The sequence below is a fragment of the Helianthus annuus genome, chromosome 5 (assembly GCF_002127325.2).
Source record: "Helianthus annuus cultivar XRQ/B chromosome 5, HanXRQr2.0-SUNRISE, whole genome shotgun sequence".
NCBI classification, from domain to species: Eukaryota; Viridiplantae; Streptophyta; class Magnoliopsida; order Asterales; family Asteraceae; genus Helianthus; species Helianthus annuus.
Genome location: NC_035437.2, coordinates 131002206 through 131022503, shown reverse-complemented (window position 1 = coordinate 131022503; position 20298 = coordinate 131002206). Strand labels below are relative to the sequence as shown.

Sequence of the window (20298 nt, the reverse complement as noted above, 5' to 3'; positions counted from 1 at the left end):
CATCTACATATAACTAATTTCTTAGAAATATGTGATACCTTTCGGATCAATGGGGCATCAAACGACGCCATCCGCCTCCGTATGTTTCCATTCTCGCTAAAAGACCGAGCGAAAGCTTGGCTCAACGCCCTCCCAGCTGGTTCGGTAAACACCTGGGATGAACTAGCCCAAAAATTTCTATATAAGTATTTCCCTCCTGCTAAAACTACTAAATTAATGGCTGAAATTAATACATACTCACAAGAGGACGGGGAATCCTTATATGAAACTTGGGAAAGGTTCAAGGAGCTATTACGCAAGTGTCCCCATCACGGCCTCGCAATATGGCAACAAGTATCCACTTTCTTCAATGGATTGTTGCCACACACTAGGCAGACACTTGATTCTAGCTCCGGGGGACTTCTAGGTAACCGACGCCCACATGAAATATATAATCAGATTGAGGAAATTGCTCAAACCAATTTTCAATGGCACACCCCCCGGGGAAATAAGTCTATCGCCCCGGGCGCCCATAAGGTCGACGAGAGCACTTCTTTACAAGCCCAAATCGAGGCCCTTTCTTCAAAAATAAAAAAATTAGAAATGACAAAAACAGTCTCGGTTATGGCTTGTGAAGGGTGTGGTGGGTCACATGAAAATTGGAGTTGCATGAAAGAAACGGACGATCAACAAGAAATGGTAAACTACATTGATAATAGACCTAGGCCGTCGGGTCCTCCAACGGGAACTTACAACCAAGGATGGCGAAACCACCCAAACCTTGGTTGGAGGGAACCCGGCAATAGTAGTAACCAACAAGCCCAACGAACAAACTTTCAGCAATCAAGAAATGAGTCACAAAATTTCACTCAACAACAGGGTGGACGAGAAAGGCTCGAAGATACTATATCTCGCCTTGTCTCTGACACTGATAAGAAAAACTCGGAAAGATTTCTACAATTAGAGTCTAATTTTAGGAATCAACAAGCTAGCATTCAAAACATAGAAAAACAAATAAATGAAATAGCTCAAAACTTTTCCGAGAGACCGCAAGGCGCATTACCTAGCAATACCGAAACAAACCCAAAGGCGCAAGTTCACCTCATCACACTACGAAACCGCACCGTAGGGCCTGCAGAAGTACCACCACCTATGGAAGAAACAATGCCAACACCTCTGCAGGAAAAGAACTCTCCTCCATCACCAGAGCCTACCAAGGCTCCTCGAGTTCCATACCCCGGTAGGTTAATTCGTCAAAAGACCAATGAGCAATTCGCAAAATTCGAAAGTCTGTTAAACAATTGCATGTCAATATTCCTTTTATCGAAGTCCTAACCCAAATGCCCAAATACTCTAAATTTATGAGGGACTTCCTTACACATAAAAAGAAAATTGAAAATTTGCAATTAGTTAATTTAGGCGAAGAATGCTCTGCCCTCGTACTCAATAAACTACCCCAAAAGAAAATCGATCCCGGAAGTTTCATGATTCCATGCTCAATAGGGGAATCGCCCGTTCGCAATGCCTTGGCCGACCTAGGGGCTAGCATTAACCTCATGCCCTTATCAATGTTCAAAAGGATTGGCTTGGGAACCACGGGCCCTACAAAGATAAGCATACAACTCGCTGATCGATCCGTCAAGTTCCCACAAGGTGTCATCGAGAATGTCTTGGTAAGGGTAAGCAGATTCGTTTATCCAGTTGACTTTGTCATACTCGATATGGAGGAAGACACCGAGGTCCCCCTTATACTAGGGAGACCCTTCCTTGCCACAGCACAAGCAGTGGTAGACATGAATGACGGGACACTCACTTTGAGGTATGGGGATGATGAAGTGAAGTTCGGAGTTGGGAAAAGAATAGAGGACGACGACCCAGTAAACTACATGAAGGTTATTGATTCAAGCTTAGATGCTGCTCTCCGACGGTGTAACATGGGAAGCAAGGCATCCCACTCAGAAGATATATAGCCTCAAATCGGGTCTAGCCAAGGACCCTTATAAACGTGGCGCACCACGGAGGCATTCCGCGGAACTATCCTTAGTTTAGTTTAATCTTTTAAGTTTTTGCAGAATAAAACACACTCATGGTGGTAATGGATGAAAAACGGAACGAGAAAAATGGAACCATGCACGAAGAACAGGGCAACCCGACAGAAATCTCCATCACAGAAGGCTCAACACGGGCCGTGCCCAACCAACACGGCCCCGTGCTAAGCCCCCTGCAGAAAATCACCCAGTTCAGGTAACTGGACACGGGCCATGTTCAGCGGACACGCCCCCGTGTCCAGACTTCTGTCTCAATTCTCTAATTTTTGTTACTGGCACTTGACCACGGGGCCGTGCCCGGTCAACACGGGGCCGTGTCCAGGATGCCAGTAACACAAAACTTTGTTTTTAAACCCACTTTTACACATTCTAATCAACCAAAAACTTTATTTTTGGGCACATTGAGGACAATGTGTAATTTAAGTGTGGGGGGGATGCTAAAACCTTGAAATTTTGCAAAATCCTAAACACAAGCCTTACACAAAACTCTATTGGAACCGCTAAACACCCCAAATTTTTTCAAAAACTTTTTCATTTTTTTTATTTACTTGTCCTAGTTTAAGTTGGGAATAACAAGTTCTAAAAAGGTTATATTTTTACAAGTTTACAACCGATAGCGTCGTGATAAAAAGAACCAACACAAGAAAATTATGAAACGGCATGACAAGCTTAGTTAAAAATTCGATTATATATACTTGATCACATAAAAACCCATTCCCACAAAAGTGAGTTTTGAGCCTTTATTGAGCATAAAAATATACATATTTAGATTAAATGCTCATTTTTCGTTTCTTGTGTGAATAGCCGCTCGGTTCTTACAAATCTAGAACTTGCCACAACGATACATTCCCGGTCCTTACCAACTTAAACCCAAGTAAGTAAATGATGGAGGCATTAGGACTAACCATTTTTCTTTCAAAACCATTATTTTTCAATTTTTTTTATCACCTACCCAAAATCCCCCTAGATAGCCCATTTGAGCCTAAACCTTTTATTTCATTACCCCAAAACCCTTTTTACCCACCAAAAAACCTTTTTATTTTTCACCCTTTATTTTAGTAACAAGCTCGCTTTTTCGTAAACTCACCTTTTTATGTGACGATCAAAAAAAAAAAAAATTTTTTTTTGATGAAGTCAAAAACAAACAAAAGCTATATAAAAGCTTGTTTGGAGAAATACTTCAAAAATAAAAAGTCACTAAAAACAAGGTATTTCACGAAAACCGACGCTTGTTACGATTTTCGCCCTTTTTACTAACCACTAACCAACCACCCACCTTTAACCCAAGCCTAACCCTTCACCCCAAAAGTCCTCTTGATATTTACAAAGGTAAAAAGTTAAAAAGGAGGAGGATTGATTGCTTGGCAAGCCTATGGAAGGCGTAAGTTCCATGCCGCTCTCGAGTGATTCACTAAAAATATACACCTTCGGCCGATTGTTGAGTGATCTCCCGTGAGGTATGTGAACTTGTATATAAATGGAATTTTAATAAGGCATGCTATGCCCAAATAAGTAATTTATCTTATGAAACGTTCAAAATAAATCATAACGAATAGGATTGTAAATAAATAAAAATAAAACCTATAAAAACCTTGGATCCCCGACACTCTAGGACAAGCTAAAAACTTCTCTTCTACCTATTTCATTTGGGAGTGTAAGCCACATTTAAAGAGTTTTGCTTGAGGACAAGCAAAAGTTCAAGTGTGGGGGTATTTGATGTGTGTAAAATGCAACATATAAATCACATCAATTAAGGCATAAAACTAACCCTTTTTGAGTACTAATGTTGGAAAAAGAGTGTTTTTGTCTTCCTTTTGTATTTTCAGGATGAAATGAGCTCAAAATCACAAAAGAAGCAAAAAGACAACTAATTTTACCATAAATACAAGAAAAGGAACAAAAGTAGACTGCCCGGACCCTCAACGGCACCTCCCAAGGCAAAGGAGAAGAAACAGAGTCTGAACACGCCCCGTGTCCAGCGAACACGGGGGCGTGCCCAGGAAGCAGCAGAAAAGACAAACCAGTAGAAGCTTCCATTGCCCACCACGGGGCCGTGTCCAGCGGGCACGGGGGCGTGGTGAAAGTACAGCAGGCGCATTAATTGTAATTCGCAATTACAATTAATGAAGAGAGAGAATGTCAGACGGGCACGGGGCCGTGTCCAGCGGACACGGGGCCATGTCCAGCCTTCTGTTCAGCCTATAAATAGAGGAGCTTGGCTTCATTCTCTCTCATCCCTTGGCACACCACCTCTCTCACACCTCATCCACCACCCACCACCACCATAACACCATCATCCACCACCATCATCCATTGTCCATCGTAGAGTGTGTGAGTCGTCTCGGGATCCAAGATTGATCGTAAGAGTTCTTGACAATCAAGGCCATGTTTGCCTAAGTCTCTTACATCACTTGGTGAAGACAAGTGTTTAGTATAATACTTTTTATTTTTAATCTTTTGCACTTTTTATTTGGTTTTGTATTAATGACTTCAATAACTAGTTACTTATGTTGAAGGTGATCTTTCCTTATCGTTTGTCCGTGGTGTCTTGGCATTATTTTACTGTCTATATAAAATAAAAGATTTTCACCATTCATATCTCCACGGTCTATATGGAGGTATGTTGGCTACCTGGTCGGGGGTTAAGGGAACGGTTTGGTAAGGGTCTTGCCCTTGTTCAGCGTTTAGAGGTCCTGCTTGGGACCTGGGTCAAATTTAGTAGGGTCTCCTTCAATGCCCATAGGTATTGGATGGCGGGGATCCAAACTCTTTGACCCCCTCATAAGTTAACTACTATTAATACTATAACCCGGCTATTTAGGGCTGTATCCCTGCTGACTCAGACTACTTAGCCGAGGGTAACGTCACCGCCAAAAGCGGGGCCTACCACAATTCGCATTAATAACTTAATTCATTATCTTTCAATAATCCGACCCTTTAGGATTGTATCCTTGCTGACTCAAACTACTGGGTTGAGGGTAACGTCGCCTTCAAAAGATGGGCCTACTACAATAACTAAGATAATCTCTTAAACAAGTGCAAAAGTGCGAAAATAATCAAAGGTTATACTAATACACGTGTCGGATCCAAGTGATTCATCTTGTCTATCTGTTTTTATTTTATTTTTATTTTTAGCATTTAGTTAGTTTTTACTTTTCTTAGTTTAAAACATTTTTCTAACCTTTTTGATTTGATTAGACGTTGAGGATAAACCGGTACTAAAAGCTCTTGTGTCCTTGGACGACCTCGGTATCTTACCAACACTATACTACGTCCACGATGGGTGCACTTGCCCATATGTGTGTTTAGTGTTAGTGAATATCGTGTTTTATAAATTTAAAACTTGGCTAAAAGTGTAAAAAGGGCTTAAATATATATCTAAAAATATACACACCGACACACATCAACACACTTTCGGATAATCTGATCAGCTCCCACTTTAAAGAGATCCGGTTCATCCCATATATACTGCTTTGCTTGTGAAAGAAAGTGTGCCTTCCTAGATCTCGACCAATGATCCGGAATGATACCTGAATGAGCATAATTAGCAAAGTTAGCAAACCATGGTTGAGTATCAATAGTAAGTAAATGCTCATCCGGAAAGGTTTCCAGAATATCATGTTCAGGTCCTTCAATCTCGTTCACCACTCGTGATAGGTGATCTGCCACCACGTTCTCGCTTCCCTTCTTATCTCGTATCTCCAAGTCAAATTCTTGCAATAAAAGGATCCACCTGATAAGCCTTGGCTTTGCATCCTTTTTCTCCATAAGATACCCGATTGCAGAATGATCAGAAAACACAATCACTTTACTACCACAAATATAAGGTCTAAACTTGTCTAATGCATAGACAACAGCAAGAAGCTCCTTTTCTGTGGTGGTGTAATTCATCTGAGCATCCGCGAGAGTCTTGCTCGCATAGTAGATTGCCACCGGTTTCTTGTCAACTCTCTGTCCCAAAACTGCACCTACTGCATAGTCATTAGCATCGCACATTATTTCAAAAGGAAGTGACCAATCAGGGGATTGTAGGATGGGTGCTTCAACTAACTTTTGTTTTAGTGTCTCAAAAGATCTTTTACAATGCTTGTAAAAAACAAATGGGACATCTTTTAACAAAAGATTACACAACGGTTTAGTGATAACTGAAAAGTTCTTAATGAACCGTCTGTAAAAACCGGCGTGTCCAAGAAAGGAACGGACGCCTTTGACACTTGTGGGTGGTGGTAAGGTCGAAATTACTTGAATCTTTGCGTGGTCCACTTCAATCCCCTTACTCGAGACAACGTGTCCCAACACGATGCCTTCCTGAACCATAAAATGGCTCTTTTCCCAACTTAACACCAGGTTTGTTTCAACACATCTTTTTAGCACTCGTGATAATTGTTCCAAACAGGCCTCAAAAGATGTGCCAAAGATTGAAAAATTATCCATAAAAATTTCCAAAGACTCCCCGACCATATCTGAAAAGATACTCATCATACACCTTTGGAAGGTGGCCGGGGCATTACACAGTCAAACGGCATTCGCCTAAACGCAAAAGTACCGTAAGGACAGGTAAACGTAGTCTTTTGTTGATCATCAGGATGAATAGCAATCTGATTATAACCTGAATAACCATCAAGAAAACAGTAAAATTTCTGACCTGCGAGCTTTTCCACAATCTGATCAATAAAAGGAAATGGGAAGTGATCTTTCGAAGTTGCAGCATTCAACTTTCTATAATCTATGCAAATTCTCCACCCGGTTACCGGCCGGGTGGCGACTTCCTTACCGTCTTCACCTGTAACAATCTGGATGCCCGCCTTTTTAGGCACCGTCTGTGTCGGACTCACCCAAGTACTGTCTGATATGGGATAGATGATCCCTGCATCCAACCACTTTAAGACTTCCTTTTTCACAATTTCCCGCATGTTTGGGTTCAGTCTTCGTTGAGCATCTCGAGCCGGTTTTGCTCCCTCCTCAGTGATGATCTTATGCATAACAATGGATGGACTAATCCCCTTGAGATCAGCGATTGTCCACCCAATTACGGCCCGGTTGGCTATTAACACTTCCATTAAAGCTTTTTCTTGTTCAGGTGATAAATTGGAAGCGATAATTACCGGTAGGGTGTTGTTGTCGCCAACGAAAGCATACTTCAAATGCTTTGGCAATGTCTTTAACTCGACTTGTGGAGGTGATTCAAGTGATGGCTTCAACTGAGTGTCAATATGATCCGGTAAATTCTCGACTTGTTGTGTCCAAGTCGGCTTCAATTCCCTAGCAGCCATCACCTCCAACTCTTCTTCCGCGTATTCCAATTCCACCTCTATTTCTGCCAAATCCCTGTCACAAACAAAACACGTCTCTATAGTGCATTCCCCACTTTCGTGAGGATAACACCCGTCAATAATGTCCGCCATGAAGCATTCATCATTGACTAGAGAATCAGATGCACGGGCAAAAGCATTTAATCGGACCTTACGATTTCCAAACGTGATGTCAACCGTACCATTTCTACAATCGATTAGTGCATTAGCGGTTGCTAAAAATGGTCTACCAAGTATGACATTAGGTTGTTTAGTATTTTCAATTTGCACATAGTCTAAAACCAAAAAGTCAACTGGGTAATAAAACTCGTCAACTTTGACAATGACATCACGCAAGATCCCCCGGGGTAGTTTTAACGTCAAGTCGGCCAACACCACGGTGGTGTCGGCTTGTTTCAATGGTCCGAAGTCGTATTGATCGTATAAACTTCCCGGTAAGATGCTGACACTTGCTCCCAAATCCAGCAATGCTCGACTCATCTTAAATTCACCCACTTGAATGGGGATTAGAGGAGCACCTGGATCTCGGAGCTTTGGTGGAAGATCACCCGACAAAACGGCACTAACTTTTTCGGTCAAAGCTATCTTTTCGGAAATTTATTGTGCCGTTTTTGGGTGCAAAGCTCTTTCAAATATTTTGCATATGCCGGAACCTGCTTGATTGCGTCTAGTAACGGAAGATTAATTTTCACCTGTTTAAAAACTTCCCACATCTCATCCTGTTGTGGGCCCCGTTTATTAACAACTTTTGTTTCGGGATTAATTAAAGCCTTAGGAAATGGTACGGTATTACCCTCCATACCCTTCTCCTTTTTGTCACCCGGTTCAGTATCTATCACCCTATTACTTCGAGATTTTCTTTTTTATTCTTTTTAGGGCTAATAGGTCCCGGCTCCGCATCGGACTCGTTTTCCTCATCAACCTCCTCCACGACACCTTCAACCAACTGTGGAGGAGTCCCAACCTGATTATCATAAACTTTCCCAGAACGAAGAATACTTACCTGATTAATTCTGGCATTAGACGAACTCCCTTGATGCTGTGGATTCTTCGTGGTATCACTAGGCAATCGACTCGAATCTTTTCTCCCTTGTGCCATCTCGGTTGCCAGTTGGGCGACTTGCTTTTCCAATGCTTGATGAGATTTAGCTTGCACTTCTTGGTCTTTTTTCATTTGCTTCAACATTTCCATAATCTCCCGATTGGAAACCTCCTCGTTTGAAGTATTTGCCTTGCCCTGCTCCTGTTGTTGCTGATAACTTCTTTGGTTGCCCTTGTTGTAAATTCCTTGAGGGTAATTCTGATTATAATTCGATTGACGGTTCTGATACGGCTGGCTTCCTTGATTCGGTACCTGAAAATGAGGATTCAATTGATTAGTATTACTGTACCGAAAGTTTGGATGATTACGCAAACCTGGATGATATGTGTTTGAATTCATATCATAATTCCTTTGCTCTCCATAAACCATGTTCACGTCCTCCTCAGCCGCTACAAATTGACCCGGGCATGCATCCAACGTATGTCCCAAATCTCCACATGAATCACAAACCGGAAAGGTTTGCGCCGCATGCACTACATCCCGTTCGCCCAAACCTCGAAATTTCGCTAACTGGCGTTCCAATGCCTCCTTTTCTCTCTCTAGCTGAGCAACCCTTGCATTAGAGGCTCCTGCACTTGATGATGCCACAATTGGATATTTTTTATTCCTATCCGACTGTGCTTGTCTCTTCGAATCTGCTGCAACAATATCCAAGTAATCCCAATCTACATCCACATGATTTTTCAAAAATGTACCCCCAGTGATAGCCTTAATATCCCGTCTATCCTCATTTGAAATCCCATCGTGGAATGCGATAATCAACTCCCATCTTTGAATACCGTGGTGAGGACAATTACGAATCAATTGATTGAACCGTTTCCAAGCCTCGTAAAGAAGCTCACCCGGTAATTGTTGGAACTCTCTAATTGCTAATCTCCCCGTTTTAGTTCTTTGCGGGGTATAGTACTCATCCAAAAATTGTTGCTGCAACTCTTGCCATGTATAAATGCTAGCATATGGCAACGATGTAAACCAATCCCTCGCAGCATCCTTTAATGAAAACTGAAACAATACCAATTTAACCTGATCTGGCGTGAAACCGTGTCCAGCAATCATACCACAAACTGCCTCAAAATCTGCTATGTGTGCATATGGCTCCTCAGTACCTTTCCCGTGAAAGGTAGGTAGCATGTTCAGAATATGTGGTTTTGCTTCAAACGAACGTTCCACATTACCCGGTGCTACTGGCATCACTATCGGGGATGCATGATCAGCAATGTGCGGCCTAAAGTGGCTCTCAACTCCTCGAATATTCGGATCCGGAAATCGAGGGTCTCTTTGTCTTTGGCGAGGTGCAATCGGTGCCCTATGAACCTGTGGCGGGGTCTGATAAGCATCCACTCCCCGTGGCTGTCTCTGTTGCTGATACAACGGCTGATTACGATTAAGTGCCTGATGTTGAAACCCACCTGGATAACCCATATACCCCTCATTTATCCCCCACTCCTCGTCTCCATAACCATCATCCCATGTTTCGGTTCTTGCCCTATTGTCCACTTGCTCAAACATAGCACCCGACCGGTTCGGGTGTGGTATTAAATTCGGTTGATTCGTGGCCTGCAACGGCTCGGGCTGTGGTGGTAATCGGCTTTCTAGAGAGTAAAGTGGTCCACCAATAAAATGAAATTCTCCAGTTGGAGCAGAGGTTGGTTGGGTGGTTGTGCTTGATGATGGTGCAATGGGTGTGGTCTGTTGTTGTGGTTCAGATATAAATGGAGGCGGTGGCATTGGTGGTAATTCAGTAGTTGATGTTTGTTGTGGTGTTTGCTGTTGTGGGGTGGATTGGTTTTCTGAAGGATTCATGGTGGTTTGAACTGCTTTTCCCTTTAAGGCTGAACGAAGAAGCAGATTTTGGCGTGCGGTCTTTTCAATTTCGGGATCAAACAAGAGCGGGGAAGATCTTCCTGAAAACCTAGTATGCATGCAAAAAGATCACCTGCACACAAGGAAACAAGAAAACGAAGCGTAATACCGAACAAGACAAAAATAAACAAAAAGAAATATTTTTGGGTTTTTTGTATTTTTTTTTCAAAAACAATAAAAGAAACAACTACTACTAAACTAACACTAAGCGCACGAATTCCCCGACAACGGCGCCATTTTGATGACTGTCGTAAGGGTCAATCAAAAACTTAAATAAGCTACGTAGATAGCGTAAGTAGGGTATCGTATCCACGGGGAATTTATGGTCAGTGTCGCGTTTTTTAACTAAGAACTAAATTAACTAGATTGGGGGTTTTGCGAGTTTGATTATAAAAACTAAAAAGCTAAGTAATAAAGTTGTAATCAATACGAGAAAGAATAACCTCTACCCGGAATCCCAATTACCCGTTTAACATCAAAACCTGTTTACCGATTCAAAACACCACATAGACATGGCCTCGGAATTAATGAATCTGGTTAGTTATCAAGGATAGTTTTTAAGATTCACTATGCAACCTAATAACCCGTTTAATTGTATCAACTACCCACCAATTTACTAACCCGCTAACAACGCAAGGAAGTTGCCAATACGCTTAATAAATGACAAATAATTCAAACACAATAAACGTTTACCAAGAATCCAACACGAGTGGTCAAGCTGTACCAGTTATACGAATCCACAAACAAGAATTAATGCCAAACAATGTAAAAGTTCATCCGAGTAGAAGTTATAAGAGAATTAGCCGCGCATCATGGTCATCGTTGCTTCAGGATTTGTTAGAAATTGATTGAACATGAACAAGTTGCTTGGAAGATGGAAGATGATGGAAAGTAATAGCGCAAAAGTGCTCCCAATCGTCCTCCGGCGGTTGCGTAAAAATCCCCCTCATGTTTTCTTCGAAATAGGTTAAAAAACACAATTTTCCACGCTGTAACCCTTTCGCGCCACGCTACAGAATCTCCTTACTCCCTCGCGTGGCGCGAAGGAGCATGCTCTGACCATTCCGTTGACTTCTATCTGTCGCGCCACGCGACATCTCACATAGCCTCCCTCGCGTGGCGTGAGGGAGCATGGTTTCCAGCATAACTGCTTTCTCGCTCCGTATTGCCTCGTAACACCCGTTTTCCAGCTTGTATGATCATTGTACTGCATTTAAGCGCTGTTAAGCCTGAAAAACCCGACAACCAATAAGTACAAAAATCACTATGAATAAACACACTCAAACGCTTAAAACCGACACAAACTATACATAATATGACGTGTTTACACCCGCACATCAGTTACACTGTCAACAAGGATGGTGATACTTGCAAAATTTTTCCTATGTTCTCTACTCCGGTGAACAACTCTGTGAACGAAGTAAATGGACTGACAAGGGAGGAGGAGATTGGGTTAAAAGAAAAACAGGGCATCCTTGATGAAAGTGTGTATGATGATGAATTCAAAGAAAGATACTTGAACTCCTATTTCGAAGAACTGAATCTGTCTTCACAAGAAACAGATTGGAGTTTGATGATTGTTAAGGCAATGGAATTCCATGAATTTGCCGACTGTAAGGCATTTCTGGATTTAATCGATGATCGAGAGTTTGTGTTTAAATATAAACACATGTTGGAGTCAAAGTTTGAGGAGATGGTTAAATGGTTTCTGATCGATTATATGGGAATTACTACAAGACCAGTCCCACCATTCACTCCAAACAAGAAGAAAATAGACTTGTTAAGTTTATACATATTGGTGGCAATAGACGGTGGCTACCGGGAAGTCACAACAGAGAACTTATGGCCAGCAATAGCAAAAGATCTAGGATTCGATTATGAAGATGGAGATTACATGAGGGTTATTTATGCCATGTATCTCGATATTCTAGAATATTATTATAAGTTTAAAACGGTGCAAGGGAAAGTGCATGACAAGGAAGTAGTGGCTGAAGAAGAAGGGTCGTCTGATGGCTGCAATAGGAGATCGAAAAGTGCAAGTGATGTTCAACAGGAACCTGCTGGACTGACACAGTTTGCACTCTTTGCTGGAAATGATGATGATGACTGGAATCAAGTGAAAAAGAGGAAGCGTTTTAACTTCAATTATGCGAGATGGGCCGTCGAAGAAGCCAACCGGAGTGTCATGGAGCAAGCTCGGAAACATAACCAAGTTTAAGGGGGGTTATGTTAGAACTATTAAACTTTGTTATGTTTATATTTATTCGGATTTATAAGTAGATAATATATGTATGATATGAACTCGAATGGTAGATGATAAGTTTATGTATTTACCGGTGCGATAAGCGGGTGAACAATTCAAATAACTGCCGGAGGCAGTTACCCGCCAAATTCAACCGCCAAAACTTTTATGTATTTATTTTGATTGCCGGCAATATGATCGGACATCAAGACATTCTTATTTCTGAAAGAATTGTCCACTACCCTTTGTTCTCGATATTCATTGTTTCATTTATCATCCTGTATCATGCAAATCCAATTCGGTTCACTCACTAACAATAACCCAAACCCAAAACTTAATTCCGCTGCATATGCTTCTTCCGATCCCCAAGTGGCAGGTAATTGTACAAACACTTATGTAACGTATGTATGCACAAAATTCAGATTTATATAATAAAGATTTGTTCATATATTAGCCTCACGTATTGTTCCAATATCTCTATCAAGTTGGGACAATTAGAAACCAACTATGTCAACAGATTAGAAGTTGGATTAAGCTGGGCCTATTTTTTTAACAACAATCTAACTTACCTCTAATTCTACATCATTGTTCACCGCAAGACTCGAACCATCGCCCTCTTTGGGAGATGCACCGTCTTAGATAACTTAAACTTCAGTTACAACATAAAAACACTAAATATTATCGTCAATACTCACCAACAATGATCCGCATACGGATACAAGAGTTGTATCTAACTTATTTTAAATAACGGCAACATGGATATAATATTATCATCTATTGAAAGTTGAGAAAAAGATTTAACGTGCTTCTTCACCTTCGCTAGATCATGACAATATTGATCAGCATGGCTATTCATCTCTTGAATGGTAGATGACACCTTTTGGAGGTTTTTCTGAAGCTTATTAATGACACTCACCATCTCCTCCTCATTCTCTTTGGTAAAACAACTAGATAGACCCATCTTGTTCATCAACTCTTGAAGAAGAATGGCGTTGTCACAAAAATCTGAGATCTGCAACTCACTGTTAGAATGTGTCGTCATTATAAATTGTCCATCCTTCATGCGTTTCTTATCAGTAAAATCTCGGATCAGATGTAGAAACAGAGAACACAAATTTGACTGTTTCATAGCTTTCAGAAGTTCGAAATCACCTACATACGCAGCCACAGTACACAAAACACCAGTTATGATAACCGGTAGTTTAGCAAACACCTTTCCCTTGTGCACAAAGTACGAGTTCTCTGGTGAAAACTTGTAGTTGTCTTGGAGCACCATGTTGAAGCCATATACAATATCAAATGTTCGTATGAAAATATACTCAAGCATTTTGATAAATATGTCAGAAAATCCAACACATTTGGCCACTTCAAGATCATTGATATGTTGTAGCATCTCCTTATAACTGTAACTGTCAGCTCTACTTTTGACTACAATTTGCTCCAGTGCCAACTTTACACTCAACCACCTATCATTTATGTCTTTCACTGACTGCACAAAATCATAATAAAGTGCGGAGGCTCCAAGGCTGATTACATAGTAAGAATAGTTAGCCGTTGAATAATCATTCACGTAAGCAAAATATCCTTCGTTGATTTCTAGTAGACCTTTAGTGATTTGGTAGATGCTACCCAAGGAACAGCTTTGTTGTCTTCCTTTGTTAAAAACTAAATCCACTATCTTATGGATACGGTGATCCATGTATGTATAACCTTTACAAGCCTCTATACGGCATTTGAAACACTCTCGGTTCAAATTTGCAATATGAATCATACCATTCCCCACTCTGATCATAGACTCTTGACGCCGCAATATATATTCCTCTTGTATAAAGCGGACACCAAACTTGGTCACTTGTAAATTATTATCTGCAACAAATTGATTTAAAGTGATTTAGAGTAAGTTAAATATATTTAGTTCAAATCATTTTCATGTGACTGACCTTCTGGCTCCACGGTAAATGTAACAATACAATTGATCTTTTGACTTGGAACTACAATTCTTCGAAGATCATCAACTACAGTCCAATAAAAAACCAATTGTGTCTCTGATTTTGCCACCAAGAAGTTTATGCGGACGGGAATTTTTGAATGTTTATCCCCAAGATGAATATGAGCTATTACCGTGTATTTAGCTTCCATATAGACATCAATGTTGTGCACAGAAATAACAGCAAATATAGCAACTCCAATCCATGGGCCTTCATGATATAAACCTTCAGAACCTGGCTGCAAAAACCCTGATGGAATTTCACTTCCAGCACCAACTATTTCAAATACAGCTTCAGGTGTCATCCAGTATTTCGTCCGCAACTACATAGATGACATGACAGGATTAAATATTTACTAGTACTTTGATGCTTCATTTTGCAAAATCAACATTACCACCATTATTAGGTAGTAAATACACGTAATTATGAACCATATTATTGGCTAGTGAATACATGTATTGATGAACTGAACAAAAACTAATAAATAATACTATTGATTATTCAAGGGGTTGTGTATGTGTGTGTGTGTGTGGAGAGAGGGAGATGGACAGACCTGAAGGTAACTATTTAAAATCTTTTCGGCTAGATAACTTCCACGTTTGTTCACTGCCAGTTTAGGACAGTTCAAACATGATACGATTGGACAACTGTTGAAGCTTGATGCATAGAATTTAGACCCATCAACCGCTTCGGCGGAAACATAGTAATTGAATCTACTTCGAGGTCCGTAATCCATATCCTCATCTACTAGTGAAAGTTTTGGTAATGATTGAAGGCTCTTGCAATTATTCAAACATAGCATTCTTAGTTTTGAAAGGAGACCAATACTTGCAGGCAGCGAAACAAAATCATTTCCAGACAGATCCAAAGTTATTAAGTGACATAACAAACCAATACCATCTGGAACCACAGATAGATTGCAAGAGCTTAGGTCAACTTCTTTTAAACCTGATGATAATGTATCCAAACTGGGGTTCAAAAAGCCTCCTGTTTTGAATGACAGCAGGCATCTATTTACATGCAGGAGTCTTAGTTTCTTTAAACGAGAAATGGAAGACGGAAGCTCTTCAATAAAGGTTCCACTGACATCAAGATTCCTTAGATCACACATTTCCCCCAAATTTTCTGGCAATTTCTTGATTCTAGTTCCATCCAAATACAGTTGCTCCAAGCGCTTCATGTTCTTTCCGAACTCAGGAATATATTCAAGTTTTGAGCAGCCAGATAGAAGAAGTGCCTCAAGAGCTTCCATTTCCATATGACTTCTTCCAAGGCTTTCAAGACATGTACACCTTTTAAGATTCAAGTAGCGTAGTCGTTTGTGGAGAAGAACTGATTCATGTAGGCTTGTTAAATTCGTGCAGCCTTCAAGACTTAATTTCTCAAGATTCAATGCTGATGTCAAGTTTGGGATGCAAGTCAAATTATTTGAGAAACTGAAGTTCATAGATCTCAAATTAGACAGATCCTGTTGTAAGCGAGTATAGTTGTGAGTTTTCTACCAAAGTGTTAATCATGATTGGAAAAGTATCAATGGGGTATGCAGACAATTACTTACTAGATCTTTCTTCCAAAGTGTTTTAAGTTGGCTAGAACACATTTCAATTTCAAAAATATGTTTTGGCTCAAACATTGAAGGCCAGGATTTTAAAGAACATCCATACCATTCTAGAATTCTTAGATCATTGGAAAGATAATCGAGTCCTTGAGGGAAGTGTACATTACTAATTTTGAGAAATTTTAGTTTCGGCATCTTCGAGAAACACATAGGATCAGTGAAGTGATTATTCACTTTACCCTTATATGGCTCCTGGTTAATGACCTCAATAGTGTGCATTCCCTGGAGACAAGTACAACAAAAGAGTTAGTAATATAATTAATTCCCAATGTTGTAAAAGATTAAATGTTGGTGACTTACAAGTACCTGAGAACAGGTCGATGTCAAATTTAAACTTGAAAAATATATAGCATTCGAGTTCGCAAAATCAGAATGCTTAAAGTCAATGTATTTTTGGTTAAAGTATAATTCAAATGGTAAAGAGTTGTTAGCATGAAGCAAGAAAAATTCAAGTTAGTTTGTTAGGACTAGTCGTCAGTACGAAATAAAAGTAAGTAAAGGAGGTTAATGAGCAGTTTGTTAGTGATGGGTCTTTACATGAGACACAGTCCCATTTCCACCTTTCTCTCGTATACAGATGCATATTGGGCAGGTTGCCCCGACACTTGTCGATCAATACACTTCTGGATATTGGATCTTCCTAAGTGATAATTTACTCCAGAGCACTATCCCTCGTTCGAGTGCCGAAGCCAAATACTAGGGGTCATAGACGCAGTTGCGGAATTGTGTTGGCTCCAAAACCACCTACTTGAAATGGATCTACCTCTGAATAGCGCCTCCATCGTCTACTATGAGAATGTGAGTGTGATTTACAAATCAGACAATCCATTACAGCATCAACGAACAAAGCATATCGAGATTGATATCCACTTCGTTCACGAAAAAGTTCAAACTCGTCAATTCCATGTGTTACATGCTCCTTCATTATATCAACTAGTGGATATATTAACAAAAAGCTTACCTCGGGTTCCATTCAATGATTTTAGTTCCAGTCTAAGCATTCAAAATACTTCCATAGATTGAGGGGGTGTATTAGACTAGCTAGACTATTCACATAATAGCATTCATATACATGGATCAGGGTAGTCAACTGTTAATATTGTATCTATAATTATATGTTGTATCAATGAGAAGGGATTCAGGTTTGAAACCAAATTAATTCTATTAATGTAGATATGAAACTGCAATTACATTTGAAGTTTGGTAGAACAAAAACAAGTTGAGCTACAGTTTTGTTGTTTTCAAGCACAATTGGCCTACATCTTCACCAAGGCTATAACAAATACACGATTTTACTAGTTACAATGGACGCTTGGAGTCAAAACCTTTTTGAATTGAAGTGAGCTGTTAAAGTATAATTCAAAATGTAGAGAGCCATTAGGATGAAGCAAGAAGAAGTCAAGTCAGTTTGTTATAACTAGAAGTTAGTACCAGAAAACAGAGTTGAGGAGTTTAACAAGTCTTTAGTAGCAGTGGCGAAGCTTGAGATTTCCGACTGGGGGGTCGAAAACGTATATACCCAAAAATTTCTATAAAAAGGGGGGGGGGGTCGAAAACGTATATACCAAAAAATTTCTATACGAAAACTACATACTCTTCACTACTGAGCGAAAAGTTCGGGGGGTCGGCCGCCCCCTCCCGCCCCCACTATCCTTCGTCCATGTTTAGTAGTTTGTTAGTTCTTTAGTTTGGTTTAGTAGCTTCTTTCATTTGTCTATTTAAATGGCATGTTATATATAATAATAATGATTCAATCCTTTTTGGTATCTTGCATAACCCTTAAGCTTATACATATACGCATGAACTTCAATATTATCTTAAAGGCAGTAATTAAACAAACCTTTGGATTGGATGAGAGTGTGTCTACAATATCTTCATGATACTTGAGTGAAATGTGTTTCCCATCATCTTTATGTGATTCCTGATGAAGAATTTCCCAACACATTTGTTGCAGCAGATCATGCATCCACACACTATCTTCAATATTGATAGTTATGAGAAACTTGTTCATAAGATCAGTAATTCCACATTCAGGGCACAAACCAATATCAGCTAGTATATCTTTTACCAAATCTTTGTTTCTCCCTTTCAAGAAACATGCAATATATATGAAGGCATTACGCTGATCTCTATCCAGTCTTGCATAAACTACTTCTAGTCTTCCAAGGACTTCTTTCTCTGGATATTTTCGGAGTTTCTTTAACATCTCTTTCCAATAGTTTTCATCCTTTCCGCATAAGAGAGAACCATAAACATTAAGAGCTAATGGAAGACCACCAGCAAGCTTCACAATATCATGCGACAACTCTTCATAACCATGATTAGGATGGGTTTGCTTGAAGGCTGACTGAGAAAAGAGACTAAGAGCTTCATCACCTTTCATTTCTTCACACAAATAAATTTCATTTATTTTATAGTGATTTAGCAAGTCTCTGTTTGTTGTGGTTACTATGATTCTGCTGCCAGGTCCAAACCATTCAAGCCCCCCAGCTAAATAGGTCAACTGGTCAACATGATTCACATCATCCAATACAATGATAACCTTTAAACCACGTAGCTTTGTCCCCAACAAAGTTTGTCCATGTTTAACACTTTGAACACGAATGCTTTTCTCCTTCAAAATGTCATCAAGGAGTTTCTGTTGTAATTTGCATAAATCAATGCTATCATTTTGTTTGGAGATGTCCTTGATGTTTTCGATGACACTACCTTTCTCAAACTTATTTTTGATGTTTTCAAAGACAACTTCAGCTAGAGTAGTCTTACCTATTCCACTCATCCCGCCAATCCCTATAAAGAGAACTTCAGTAGAGTCCATTCTCAAAATTCTTTTCACTTCATCCACCCGTGACTCAATTCCCACTAGACTGTTGGGAAGATCTATTGGCGTTTTATCAGGCAAGTCCTTTAAGATTCTACTAACAATTTCACTTACGACTTCCGCTTCATCCCTGAAGATAACCAGACACAAGAGTAGGTTATCAGAAGAATCATGTCAGTTGTGATCCAATAATAGAAGTTAGTAAGATTGCTACCTGTATTGTGTCACATGCAATCCAGAGATATCTCCCACTTCTCTGAAAGCAGATCTCCATCTTTCTACCTTTTGTGGTGCAATTTCAGGATCGACTTCATGATTGGAAAATCCTAGTTCAAAACAGTTGGTTTGACGACGCACATCAGACGGAGACACATAGTAAAAAACAGGAATAACAATCAGCTTGCCTTGTTTCATGCAATCAACAATCTTCGCAATTTCCTCCAAACACCATTTTGATGTTGCAAAATTGGGGGATAAAACTACAATGACAATTCTTGATGTTTCTATGGCATCTAGGAGCTCAGAAGCAATGGGATTCCCAATCTCAAGTGTCTTGTCATCTTTGTATGTTCTAATATGGTTTCGGGTTAACGCATCATATAAATGGCTGGTGAAACCCTTTCGAGTGTCCTCCCCTCTGAAGCTTATGAAAACATCATAACCTTGTGTTTTGGTTTTTGGAGATGATGATGCATATGTCATCCTCTATAGAGCTCATATAATTAGGTACTATAGATTTTGAAACCTAACATAAAAAGGTTATATCAACCAGGAATATAAAACACCAAAGTAATAAATATTTTACTTCGATTACCACGAATTTGGTCAGTTTTAGGTCTCTACTATGTAACTATTGGAGTTACCATAATTTGGTTTCACCATGGTTTTTACCTGTTTTTTTTTTTTTTTTTTTTTTTTTTTAATATATTATGGTCAAATAATAATATGATTAATTAGTAGTTTGATTGTGTTAATTATGGAATTTAATAAGAAAAATAAACTAACTAAGAACACATGGTGTGGCCGTGGTTTTGTGGTGTTTATGCCACACCACACCGCACACACTACCCCAGGAACGGCGTTGTCCTTGGCGTTTATGTTTGGGCTTGGGGTTTTCCACCGGCGTGGGGGGCATTGTGAAGTGGAGGCTCTTGATTGTTGATTGTTGGGTGGATTTTGGGCAGGGCCGGCTCTGAGAATTCGTGTACCCTGTTCGAGCTCAAAAAAATGTGCCCTTAAATCTTAAAGAAATTGGGTATTGGGCTTGCTAAAGGTCTAAACCTAATGCCAAAGGGTTTAATAACTAATCTAAACCATAAGAATAG

General features: G+C 39.9%; 1 protein-coding gene and 1 non-coding gene across 2 annotated transcripts; both read right to left on the bottom strand.

Annotated features, from left to right (window-relative positions):
* Positions 1-210: 210 nt before the first annotated feature.
* On the bottom strand, positions 211-317 carry LOC118492848. The gene has a single exon (XR_004894849.1). It is a non-coding gene; the product is annotated as a small nucleolar RNA R71 (small nucleolar RNA).
* Positions 318-14612: 14295 nt separating this feature from the next.
* Positions 14613-19675, bottom strand: LOC110943615 (disease resistance protein RPV1). The gene is made up of 6 exons (XM_035989973.1): positions 19188-19675; positions 17993-19103; positions 16093-16374; positions 15088-16002; positions 14707-14856; positions 14613-14660 (listed from the first exon to the last, which is right to left on the bottom strand). The coding sequence occupies exons 1-6, from the start codon at positions 19673-19675 to the stop codon at positions 14613-14615; spliced, it is 2994 nt and encodes a 997-aa protein (XP_035845866.1).
* Positions 19676-20298: the final 623 nt, after the last annotated feature.